Consider the following 13204-nt stretch of genomic DNA (forward strand, 5'->3'; position numbering starts at 1 on the left):
AGAAAATCCTTACATTTGTATGGTTGTGAGGGTCGTTGACTAAAATGTGTTGATATTCTTGAAACTTACATTTACTCTTATTAATAAAACAAACTTTCCCAGTATTAGATTAAGGAAATGAAATAGAGAATTTAAAGTCCAAATAATTCAATCAGTTAAAACCTTGTAAAATTGACATGGCTTTAATATCTCAAATGGAAAGGCAAGTAATTGAATTGTGGGAAATGTGCTGGTCTCGTTTTGAGAAACAGTACAGCACAAAGACCTGGCATTCTGGCTGAAGAGCTGTAATAATAAACAGAAATGTGAAAACCAGGAAGACAAGTTTTCCAAGAGTGCAACTGTGGCATTTCAAAGGAGATATAACAAGAAATTCCAGAAGGTAGCCAAAAATAGGTTTAGATAACTGAGATTCCTTATTTGAATACTTATTTTTGATGGAGACGCACAGTTAAGAGGAAACGAAGGTTCTACAAGGTCTGAAACTTCTTCTCACCCTAGATGGGGTTTGCTTCTGAGGAAAAGTATTAGCCAAAAAAAATCTAATAGGAATTCAGTACTGCTTAAATTGTAACCAGGAGTTTAAAAAGTAACTGAAGCAAAAAAAATTTAATTAATTGAAAGCAAATATTTTGGTTTTCTAGGAGCTAACTCTTGTTTTGTAGGATTCCTATTTAGAAAGTCAAAGTATCTTGCATTGTTTACCTAGTTATTACTTGCCATAAAAAAATAGCCACACATCATTAGACAGAAATACCATATTATTCTGCATCTTTATTTTTTAATATGTTCTATTTTAATGATATGTACGGAAACCTAAAATGTTAATCTGCACTTCCAAATAGCCTTCTTAAAATCCAGTAATAAGTCTTCTGGATATACTAGAATCTTTCAGACCATTTTACCACAATCCTTGAACCATTTGATTAATCCAAGTTCAGTGAATGTACTACTTCAAGCCAGGTTATTCAGAACTGGGAACATTTCATTTTCTATATTTCCATCCTAGTTACATCTGACTCACATGCCTGGCCTACTGACTTCTGTCTTTTCATGACTCCTAAATTATGGAGGTAAGTCAAGATTTAATATTGATTATAGTCATGTAACATTCATTCTGAACTTGTATTCCCTTAAAGTTCCTTTAATTACTAAGCACTCTTGTAGCATTGCATTTTTATTAACAAATTATGTATATTCCAATTTTTGATGTAACTTTCAACTAGTTTTTCTACATCTATATTTTCATCTCATTTTTTAATCACCCAAGTAAATGTCTAGTAGAAAACTACTATGATTTTTTTTTTCTGTTGTCTTTAATCAGCATTCAGACTCTGATCTGAAATATCCTCATCCATCTTTGAATCTACTGTAATTCTTATTTTCTAAGTGCCTGTTCACTGAGACTATAGCTTTCGAAATTTTTCAGTACAGTTCAGTTGAGACTATTAGATATCCAGCACTACAGGGGATTGTAAAGAACAGTATAAAGCACAGTCCCAGCCCTCATGGAACCTCAAATAATGCAGCCAGACTTTCTTGGGGACTTGAGAACCCAAAGAAATTCAAATTCTTACCAGAATATGAAATGATAGAGAGTAACATGAAATAGAAACACTTGGTATTTTGTATTTTACTCAACTGATAGAGTAAAAAGGCACTTTAAAACAATAATTTCTATATTTGAGGTGTTGGTGTAAAATCTGAAGGTGCAGAATGCTGCCTACCTAAAAGCTCTGTAGTTAGACGAGTCTTAGGCCCATTTTGGTTTTGGAACAAAGTCCTCATTTTTGCTGCAGGTTGTTGCTTTTTCATTGTGCCATGCTTAATATTCATTTCCTATTCACCATGTAAGGCGTTAGTTTTTTATCCATTTAAAGACTTTTATGGTTAGATCTAATCATTTAGGTAAATATTAAGGTATTTTCTAAGCTAAATAGTTATGAGGTGATGAGTTTTCTTGGTGAAATTTGTGCATAACTTTTCATCTCTAGCAGGTCTAACAAGGCCTAATAATTCTCGAGGTGTAGTCCTCTGGCAAAGCTGATAGATAATTATGTTTTTTAAAACACTAAGTTTGATGGCACATTTTTCTCTTTCATGGATTCTTTGGCTCCAGAAAGGTAATAAAATTTCCTAAATTAAAAAAAAAATTTCCTCTTAGTGGTTTATACATTGTTAAACTTGATGTAACAGAGTCAACTTCCCCAGCATAGAGGAAAAATAACAGAATATAGAAGATTTACAGAGCTCTTAGCAAGTCTTTATTATCCCAGCAAGGTCTCTGGTGATACGAACATTTCTATTCTTTATGATAGAGAACAATATAAAAACTTATAAAGCAAAGCTGAAGTTTGTCAGATGTAAACAGTATATAAGACAAATTAGAAACAACTATGATTCCCTAAACCATATATTTCTCAAACTGCTTTCCCTTGACTGTTCTATATTACTTAGGGCTCCTGATTTCAGATATGTTTTTAAAGCAGCCTAAATTAATTCCAACTTTACCAATACCTAAGAACTCTTTCTAATTATGACTTGTATATTAAATCCAAGAGTATTCAACATTAGACCTCCTTTTCAGAAAATCTTTGTAGGGGGAACTTCCAGTTGTTTATAAAGTAAATTATTGAGATTTAAGAATAAGCTAAAATTTCAGTGCCTTATCAGAAGTGAAACTGGGGGTGATGGAAAGAAGCTGAATTAAACATTAGAGAAGTGCAAGAATAGGGGAGGCCCAACTATTGATGGTACCATTAAGACTGATAGAACCTTACTGTGTCATTGTGATGATTCATGCTTGTGTATATGAGGTATATATTATTTGATGAACAAAGTTTTCAGCATGGTTGGCCAAGATAAACTTCTGCCATTATTTTCTTCAAATTAAATTGACAAACCAGTTCATTGAATTAAGTGGTGCCTGTATGAAAATGTTAGTCTTGTTTTTCTAAACCAGACCAGAGTTTTTAATTTGCCTGCGGTGCCTCTAACATGTTTTCTTCAAACTACATTTGCCTGCCTCCCTTTTTAAACAAGACTCAGTTTTTTGCGTGTCTTCACATCCCAGTTACAATGTCCCATTTATTTTGGAGTGAACACCAGAGGCTTACTGAGACAATCTTGACAGATGTGTCTCCAGATAAGATAATCTCTAAAATATTTACTAAAATAAGCAACCTAATCACTTTGAAAGTACACTTCCCCTATTATGAATATTTTTAATTGTGGCAATGTATCTCCTTCTGAAAACCTCTGCATTGTGAAATCATGGCTTTTGAGACACTATTTAAGAAAAGGCTTAAGTTATTTTAATTTAAAACCATTGTCAATAGTTATGAATTATATTTGTAGTAAGCTCTAAGAGGAAAGGCATTGTTTTATTCCCTTGCAGTATCTCCAATGTCTAGAGTTGTATTTGGCACACAGTAGATGTCAATAAATATTTATTGAATGAATGACTGTTATGTATGCTTCCATATGTAATATGTTTCTTTTAGCTTATAAAAAAGAACATTTCTCATCTCAAAGTAGTTTTCTGAAAAAGCGAATGACTAAGAACACATTAAAAGTAGTTTAAACATTTCCTGTTTTATTCCTTGCCAACCCATAGTTACAGTATTTTTGTTTCAGTATTTTTTAACCAGTTACCAGTTTTTAATGATCTCACCAGCAAAGTACTGTACAAAATTAAAGTGTTACATATATGCCAACTATACCCAACTAGTTAAATCACATAGATGCCAAAAACTTAGCAGCATAGAAATATTGTACCCTACAATATAATGCTAGCAAGGGAAACAAACTGAACACATCATCCCCCAAATTAGGATGACACACCAAAACAGCTAAGTTGCCTTTTCCACAGAAAGGAGAGGAGGAGTGTCACCCAAAACAAAACTCTTATTCTTAGGGCTTTTTGTCTTATTTGGGTCATTATTTTCGATTGCTAACCTTAACATTACTAATCTTAAAGTATTTTGCACTTTTACATTATACATAACCTTTTGAGGTAGTTAGGAAATTTTTTTTTTTTCAATTCTTCCCTACAACCTAATATACAAATCTTTAGTTACTAGAAATTTCTGGAATGTATTCTGTTAGGTGGGAGTTTCACAGGAAGGGGGATAGAGTAAAATTTGTGTACGAGATAACGTACTGTGCCATAACTATGCCCCTTACCTTGACATACCTCATACATACACTATCTTTCAGGTACAGCTGTTCTTCCTTTTTTTAATAGATAATATATCTACATGGCCTAGTGAAAAGTAAGTTTTCCTCCCACACCTAAACCCCACTCCCCCAGTTTTCTCTCCACAGGTGACCAGTATCTTTGCTGAAAATTCCATGCATATATAAGAAAATGAGTGTATTTTTTTTTTAAATGGAAACTGTAAAATGGAAATATCTTTTTCCACTTTATATATTGTTCTGCCCCTTGCTTTTTTCCACTTAAAAATATTTGACAATCCTTATCAGTTTGTAAACTGCTGCCTCATTTTTAGTATTTCATTGTATGAACCCTAATTTACCCATTCCCTATTGATCAACTTTATTTCTAATCTTTTGCTATTATGATGATTGACATACTCACTTGAATGTGAGCTCCCTGAGAATAAAGGTTTTTTCTTACTCATTTTTTAATCTTGAAAACTTATTATAATATACATCAAATATTCAGTAGATGTTTTTAAATGAATTAATTATACTTCTTTAAATGGTGCTTAGCTGCTTCCACTCAATGGTTTTCACCTTACTATGTACCTGTTACTCTTTGACTTAATGATTCCTCTTGTAGATGTTTATCCTAGTGTTTAATTTAAAATGACACATATATAACAATAATTCCTACAAGAGGAACCACTAAGTCAAAGTGTGTGGTTATTTTAAATGTTAATAGAGGTTATTTATTTTCACCAAACGTAGGTACTAATTAGTAATAAACATTATTCCTCTCGTTAATTGTTTGGCACAGTGCTTTACACATAGTAATGTTAACACTATTGAATGTATCGAGCTCACAACAAAAGTGAGAAAAATTTGTTTCTATGAAAGCAGATAAGTCTAGGAGAGAAAAGGGCTGATTAATATTCCTGGAAGAGAAGGAAAACAAGGTCTCACAGAAGAGGTGCAATTGAAAGGGGGTCACCCATCTTCTTCATCTTCATCATCATCATCATCATCATCATCATCATCACTAATAATTACTGTGCCAGAAAATGTACACAATCCCCTTTAATCCTCATATATCTTATAAAGGAGATATATTTATTATCCCCATTTGATAGATGGAGTTGAGGCACAAATAGGTTAAATGACTTGCCCAAGTCACATAGTAAGTGACTAGGTTGGGATAAGAAATCAAGCAGTATGATTCCAGAACCTGTTCTCGAAAGCAGAAGAAGTATGTGCCAAAGCACCATGTGCACAGTGTTGTTCAGAAAGCAGCAAGCAGTTAGTGTGGCTTAAGCGTTGTTGCCCACAGATGGTATGGTAGGAGACAAGGCCAAAAAGTAGGCTGAGTACATATTTGACTAACGTTTCTCCTAAATATGGAACCTCCATATGAGAAAATGACAATTTCCTTTTACTCTAAGAGAACAAAAAAACCTCATTTCTTTTTCTGAGATTGCTCTGGCATGATAGTAGCCTCTGGTTTCACTGCTTTGTTCATGCTGAGAGCTTCAGGCCTTTTTATCCCTTCAAAGCTATAGCATTCGGTTTTGTCTTCAGATATTGTTCTAGTGCTGACCAGATGGAAGCCTTCTGTTAATAAAGTGTCAATCAGTAAGCCGAGGACATTAGTTCCGTTGGCCAATTTTCGGTTATCAGGTTTTATAGATACATACCTAGGACACACAAAAAATGTTTAATTGTAAAGCATCCCTTTAATAATTAACAAAACTAAACACATAAATTTAATTTATAACTTCAAATAAAGGCATCATACCATTTTTGATCAGATATTTTTTTGACTTCATTTATAAATCCAAATCAGTAATTTTAGGCTGATAATACATAGAGACCTTGCTTTGATTTCCAAAGTCATTTTTATTCTACATTTAAGAATACAATCAACATTGATGAATTTTCATTGAGAAACTAGTTTCTGGAGCAAACAATTTGATCAAACAATTAAATTAGCTTAATTTTTATATAATTTAACTATTTTGAAATTTTGTTTTAAATTTACTAAATAGTTTTAATTGATTCAGTCGTTCTAATAAACATTTTATACATTTACAATTTCCCCCCTAGATCTGATTTTACCCATTAGTGGCACTGATATTACAAATTTTCTTTTGTGACTGTCCTTTCAAATATTTGTTTTCAGGTGAAATTTTGCAGATATAAAATGTCAATAAGACTTTATTGTCAATTTTTACTCAGTAAGTGTGTTGAAGAGCGAAACATAGGGTGGTCAAAGTCTCTGGAGGTGAAATGACAAAACTTTCTATTTCCTGGGAAACTCAATAGAACAATTCATATAATTCAAGAAAAATATATCTGAACTTTTCAGATTGGCTATTTAGCTTTAATAATGTCAACATAACATAGTCACATAGATATAACTATCTTACTCTTTCATCTACCATCAAGGATATTTTTATGTCTTTGTGTCCTCCTACCATTTGTCTATGAGATATGAAGAAGCAGCTAATTTAAATTAGTTCCAGGCAGCAACCTAAACTATCTGCAGTTTTATGGGGTAAAAAGAGCCTTTGAGACATCCCTAGCCTTCTTTTAATTATAATTGAAATAGAGTAGTTTATTGTAGCTCACATTTAGAAGCTCACCGTAGATGAAAAAGGCTGTAATAACATGTAAGAATTATAGCTCTACAAAGTACCCACCAAAATATTTGATACAGCAAATTTTTAACCTTAGTAAATCATTTCAACTACCCCCAAGCCCCAGATCTTGATTGTATAAGCCTAGAAACATTTTTCAAAGAGAAAAAGTGTTATAGAACATCTCACAAAATTAAGATACAAATAGTACATAGTTGGTGATAACAAAGTGGAATGTACTTGCAGGAAGTCACTGAGCCAGAGTACTTAATTCCACATTAGCCAAATTGAGAAATGAAAGATTTTAAGGCACAAGAAAAGGAAAGAAGAAACCAATGAGAAAATAAGAAATCAAGACGTATTTTAAAACTTGAAAGGCAACTATTCTTTTCCACTTGAGTGAGTTTAAAAAGGAAAAGTGAGATAGACTAAAGGCTACCAAAGAGACTAAATCCTGTGACTATAACTTGACCTTGATACTGTTACCACATCTGCAGGATACAAATCAAGTATTTCTAGCATTGTGAACTCAAGAAATAACTGAACAACCTGCTAGGTTAAGAAGACCTCAAAGTAGTAATTCATATAAATGGAACATACCAAACAATAGAGTGATCCACCAGATTCCTAGGAGCCATTCACACTTACTCCTCCACCTTCCACGTTTAAAAGACATTTCAATGGACAGATTCAGTCTAGGGCATGAACAAGAAATCAAAATGACTGCTAGATAGGCAGTCATCTAAGGTGGATCTTTTAAGGCCAGAGGTGTCATCCGGTCACCTGAAATCCCAATGATGTCCCCTTCTTCAAGTTATCAATCTCTACTTTGAAATTGGCACTATATATAGAAAAAAAAATCACAAACACTTCTGGGATGGAAAAAATTCTGAACTTCAACAGAAAACAATACTGTTTGGGGATAAAAAAATTAATTTTAAAAATAGCTTCTGGTTTTGGTTATCTATTTTAGAAGTTTAAATACCATTCTCACATTAAAACTTTTTGTAGTATTTATAAAACACAAACACGTTAATAACAAAGGAGAAACCACTTGGCACTGTGTACACACACGAGAATATCCCAATTTGAGATTCTAATCTTGTTTTACAATTATTTTCTCCAAATGTGTAGTTTCTAAAGAGCATTTTTAACATTTCCAGGGTATGTTTTTTATCTTGCATGTTTCTTCTTAAAATCAGTAACACCATTTTTTCTTAGGTTTCTAACTTTTTAAAAAGGGACCCCCAAAGATCTTAACTACTCAAATTTTTAAAAAACAAAAACTGGTAATTTCCTGTTTTTGTTAATGCCCTACCAATGAAAAGGAAGTCATGCATAGAGCTCTGAGGTAAAGATAGCTTCTTAGTTTTCTTCACAATCAGCCTATTAATTTAACTGGCTCTCTTTTCCCAAAATGACATTTCAACCTTTTTGGAAGGGCAGAAAATTATAAGTATAAAAACTTAATAATTAGCATACTGCCCAGAGTTCTCCAATTGGTAAGCAAGAACAAGGGCTATGTTGTGGGAATGATTAACACTGGTTGGTCCTGAAGGCTACTTCTGAAGAAAATATCCCAAAATATGCCTTTCTACCTTTACCCCCCAAAAAGTAATTTTATTTGAAATACTATAAGAACATATGTAGACTTTCCTTTTCCTCCTGAAAATTAAAACCAGCTTTCATAGATAGTAAAATAATGGCGGGACAACATTAAGATAGAGTGGAAATCAGCCTTACGGTCCAGCCAAGAACAATAGGAGACAGTGAATAATTGACTCAGGAGCAACTCTCCTTAACATACTGACAGCCTATCCTAATATTTTGAGTTGTCTAAAAGTACTAGTTATAAAAGGATACCAAATTTGCCATAGAATATATCTGCCTTAATGGTGTTTAAAAATAAAATGGGATGGAGAAAAATCACTAGTCAAATCAAGTAGCCTGAAAGAACAAATAGAGTGTAAAGAAATCAGGACAAATGACTGAGCCTTTACTATATGCCAGCCACTAACAGAATCTCAGGGAAGTGGGGGTAGGGACTTTCATTCCTAAACCAAATTCATTAGCAATGTTCCATAGTCTATAAAATTATTTCCTCCCAGTTTTCCCTGCAGTCTTGGTTTATTCTTATTGTCCCACATAATAACAATACCCTCTTTCACTCTGAAAAGTATCCTAGTTTAGACAATAATTATCTGGTCATTCTACCCAACTCTTATTGATTACTTCAAAACATTATTTTCAGTCATTGGTTTTTCCAAGAAAAAGCTCAGGCATGAAAAACTTAAGTGTTGAGAGGTAACATCAAGAACTGGTAAAGAGAGATGTTTCTAAGTACAAAATACCTGACTCCAGTTTGGTTATCTGTAGTGCTGTCAGAGCCACACTGGAAAACCAGGTCATGGTAAGAAGGTCTTTGTGGAGGCAGTGGAGGTAAGGTCCTCTGAGGAGGGGAAAAGTTGTTAGTCCAGGTAGGTGCTGAAGGTTGCTCTATAAACACTGTAATCCTCCCAGTTAGCATCTCAATTGTTTTGCTGCAAGAGCTAAACACCTTGAAAAAAGCTTGAGTGTTTCTGCTTAGGAAATATACTTCCACAAGAGCAGGTCTTGGCTGTAGCAAGTGTTCTTGGTTTAAGAGATGGACCAGAGGATCAAGTTCATAGAAAAGAGCCTCTCTCTGAAGCCTAAGATAGTCTGAAAAGTCAGTGGGTAATAAAAGTTGTTGAGTTCTCAAAAAATCTAAGATGAAACTAAATAAAACACCATTTCTGTCCACAAAAATCTGGCCACCAACCATCTTGAATTCTTGGTCTCTGCCATCTAACATTCTTGCCAACCGAGAGGCAGGAAACTGCTTTATGGTTGAAAACCTTGTTGTAAATATCTTCCCTCCTACATTCAAAGTGACCAGTTCCTGACTACTCATTTTCTTGCTTCAAACTAGTGGCTACAAACCATCAGCCAGACTTAGGAACTTGTACAGTTTAACTATAACCATAAATGTTGCTAGTTATATATGATGAGTAAGTAGGAGGGAAAAAAAACAGAGACCTAGATTCCCAGGTAACCACTAAAGCAAATAGTGTATCCATAGCTGTGTTTGCAAATTCGAGTTGCTGGGGAACTTTCAATATACAAAATGGAAAAGCAACAGATGAGGAACTGGATAGTTTAAGGAAAACTGCCAATATATCTAAGGATAGGTGTCAAATAGATCGCTTTCCTGTATTCCATAAAAAAATTATCCATGAAAACCTACTGTAAATTTATATTTAAAAAAATACTGAGAAAAGATCTCTTATCTACTGTGAGTCTTCATGGCAGATTTACAGAGAAATATTGCCATGATTTCTTCTGATCCCTTTAGCAATTTTAATCATGTATTGCCAGGGATGAGAGCCATTACTTCAACTAGCAGCTTAATGTGACTTCTCCTAACTAGAATGAGTCTTTTGTACCTAATCTAGTTGCCATCTTTTTTCTCCTATACCAGCAGCTTGTGTTGTCTGTCTCCTTTCAACCAAATTTAAGGACTCGGGTAAAGACACTCTGGGTTTTCAAAGAAATGTCTTGTTCCATGACAGAAATAAGGTAGTCTAGAGAGCAGGTTAAGCTTAGGTCATTTTTATTTTCATCTTAATTCTAAGGTAGGTGAGAAAATTAAATATTTTTATTCTTTATCCCATGTGAGCAGACGGGACAGCATTGTTTAGCAATTACTTTGCACTTTACAATAGTTGATACATTGTATCATATATTGTCAAATTAGTCTTACTGCTCTTAAATTCTTTAAGCAAGTGGATTGGTTTGGTTGAACAGCTGTCATACTTTGGGAGGATAACACAACACTTAGCTGCCAGTAAAAAGAAAGCTTTCCCATTTCCCTTTCTTATGTGTTAGATATATTTTTTGTCAACCTATGCCTTTGCTTACACAGCCATCTAAGTTTTACAGTTTCACCAAATCCCTTTGGTGATAAATTTACAAGGCGTATGGAGAAAAAGGGAAGCTGAAATCTCCACTCTCTTTAAAATGTACACTTATCCAAAGAAAAGGTCAGTTTTTATTTACATGAGATTTACATTTTAACAAAAATGGGAGAGCAGCCCTTTGTAGAAAAATCTGGAAATCTAATCCATCTATATATTTTCCTTTTTCTAAAGAATGTTCACTCTCAAAGTTGCTTTACAAAGGTCTTTAGTACATGCTTAAATGAACAATCACTATTACATTACCCCATCAATACAATCTTAGATTGTGTGCTCTCTCACCGCCCCCTTTCGATGTAACATAAATGCAACCAGTATTGGGGGTAGGATGCTTATTTCAAAAGCACTCTTTAAAAGGGAAAGACCTAGGACTGTACTGTTAAATTTCACTTTTATCTTTATGCCACCTAATTTGAACATTTGTAAGACATTATTTTTGGAGGAAAATATCTGACTGGACTCTTTGACCAAATCTGAACTGCCACTCTGTTCTCTTAACAAATGTCTAACAAAAGACAGATATTCTTGAAACAGATTTTATAATAGTTTATATTTGCAAATAAATTCTGCCACATTATTCAACACCACCAAAGTAAAATTCTTGAATCTTTCACTGAAGAAGAAAAACCCATCTGTCACCTGTTTCCAGTAAAAAACTGATTGTTCTATAAAATCAGGTGATTTAATCAGATAGGAACTGAAGTGTGAAAGATGGTCTTTCCAGGTTGAGAATCCATCATATAAGGACCATTCTAGGAATATAGTAGGACCAAAGAAAATGAGAAGGCCAAGCAGAATGACTACCACAAATAACTGATAAAAGCTCCAAGAAAACTTGCTAATGAATGTGCCAGTATCTTGAGGCAAAGAAAGTTTATCCACATCCACTAGTTTTATGTCTTCCCACTGACTAGTATCAAAGTTCTTCATTAAAGGGCTTGTGGGCAAATTAGAGGGAGGTAAGGGAGTTTCCTTGATCACTTTTATTTTCTCCCTGAATTCCTGCATTTGTTGCAGAAATATGATAGGTTCTGACACGTCTTTGAAGGCCTCAGCAATGTTAAAGGCCATCCGTTGTTCCTGCAAGATGGTGTTGAGTTTGTTGATCTCTGGGTCATAGGCTTGCATAACTGCAAGTTTCATGGTCTCAAAATCAGACAGGATTTCATTCTTCTTTTGATCTAAGGTGTGTTGTAACTTCTCAAAAAATTCCTTCACTTTATCTGAATCTTTACTCAGTAGTTGTAGAGATTTCCTTTTGCTAGTTTCCAAGGTATCCAGGCGAGAAAGAGCATCTCCCCGTCGCCAGGTCTCAAAGCTCTGGAAGAGGGACTCAAAGGCATCCCTTTCCTGAGCGTAGGCATCTTCAATAGAACAGAAGACATGCCTGGTGTGATCACCACGAGTAGCACATATCCCACAAATCAACTGCATATCAGTCAGGCAGAAAATGTTGAGAGGCTGCCCCAAGTGTCCTTTGCATACTGGCATTTTGGGAGAGATCTTGATCTTATTATACTTCTCCACAATTCCCTTCAGAGAGTAATTAACCTGCAGGCTATTGACTCCAGAAGCTGAAGTTTCCTTTCGGCAGGTGGGGCACTTGAATGGAGATGATCTCCACAGTGAATTCCGCACATTTCCCTCTAAGATCCCTTCTAAGCATTTTTTGCAAAAGTTGTGTGAGCAAGGCAAAACTCGAGGATCATCAAACAGACTGCAACAAATTGGGCATGTAAGATCTTCTTCAAGCAGCTCCATTTCATCCTACCATAGAGAAATAAACATTTTATTTTATTCCAATAATACCCTCCATTTGGACTACTGTAATAATTAGAAAAAATTATGTTCATAAACATTAAAAATGATCTTTCACTAAAATAACAAGACAAAAGAAGTAAGTAAGAAATTTGGGAAGGGAATGCACACCAAAGCAGATTTAATCTGCTGGGACTAGAACATGCTCTTTATTAGCAGGGCTCCCTGTACACAAGGCCTTTGTGTGGGCTTCCCAACAACAGTCTTTGGCTGAGACAGGGTTAGGACCAGGACAACTGCAAGTTGAGCCAGCAGGAGGACCCAATTGTTTTAAAACAGAAAGCTGACTACTAGCTGTCAGAAACAAAGCTACTCAGTGTCTGAATAGAATGAACTCTTTAGTCGGGGCCCACAATTATAAAATGTATACTATTTAAAAGAAAGCACAGAAATATAAATCCAAGCAAGTACTCTCATGCAGACTTTTGCTAAAAATTGGCATTTCTATTTCAAAGGCAAAATTACAATTATTAAAATCATAGGTAAAAATGAGAGTTGCAATTCATTCTTCCCTAGAAAATTTTAAAAAAAAATTTTTAACCCCCAGAACAGTAATCAAAGCCATTTATAGTATGTAGAACATCAGTTCTCAAA

General features: G+C 34.3%; 3 protein-coding genes across 30 annotated transcripts in view; 1 reads left to right on the forward strand and 2 right to left on the reverse strand.

The window, feature by feature from the left end:
• The window catches only part of LOC107510012 (WAS/WASL-interacting protein family member 1-like), a 106868-nt gene that overhangs the window by 82924 nt on the left and 10740 nt on the right, over window positions 1–13204 (forward strand). For all 17 annotated transcript variants that reach the window (XM_036228546.1, XM_036228545.1, XM_036228543.1 and 14 more), the window contains one exon: window positions 1010–1073. In XM_036228546.1, coding sequence (XP_036084439.1) covers window positions 1010–1073 — 64 coding nt within the window. The remainder of the gene's footprint in view (window positions 1–1009; window positions 1074–13204) is intronic.
• On the reverse strand, window positions 3576–10292 carry KCNRG (potassium channel regulator). The gene is made up of 2 exons (XM_016143101.2): window positions 9149–10292; window positions 3576–5855 (listed from the first exon to the last, which is right to left on the reverse strand). The coding sequence occupies exons 1-2, from the start codon at window positions 9727–9729 to the stop codon at window positions 5618–5620; spliced, it is 819 nt and encodes a 272-aa protein (XP_015998587.2). The 5' UTR covers window positions 9730–10292; the 3' UTR covers window positions 3576–5617.
• TRIM13 (tripartite motif containing 13) overlaps window positions 11315–13204 on the reverse strand; it is a 47766-nt gene continuing 45876 nt past the window's right edge. For all 12 annotated transcript variants that reach the window (XM_036228535.1, XM_036228534.1, XM_016143089.2 and 9 more), the window contains one exon: window positions 11315–12559. In XM_036228535.1, coding sequence (XP_036084428.1) covers window positions 11330–12553 — 1224 coding nt within the window. In that variant the 5' untranslated portion in view covers window positions 12554–12559 and the 3' untranslated portion in view covers window positions 11315–11329. The remainder of the gene's footprint in view (window positions 12560–13204) is intronic.

Source organism: Rousettus aegyptiacus, unplaced genomic scaffold (assembly GCF_014176215.1).
Source record: "Rousettus aegyptiacus isolate mRouAeg1 unplaced genomic scaffold, mRouAeg1.p scaffold_m13_p_11, whole genome shotgun sequence".
In the NCBI taxonomy this organism is placed as follows: domain Eukaryota; kingdom Metazoa; phylum Chordata; class Mammalia; order Chiroptera; family Pteropodidae; genus Rousettus; species Rousettus aegyptiacus.

What these genes read in the sequence shown, in the direction of transcription:
- KCNRG (XM_016143101.2), bottom strand. Translation starts at nt 9,729, where the DNA reads ATGAGTAGTCAGGAACTGGTCACTTTGAATGTAGGAGGGAAGATATTT. An exon ending in GATAACCAAACTGGAGTCAG is followed by an intron (nt 5,856 to 9,148) that starts GTATTTTGTACT and finishes TGTGTGTCCTAG; the next exon opens with GTATGTATCTATAAAACCTG.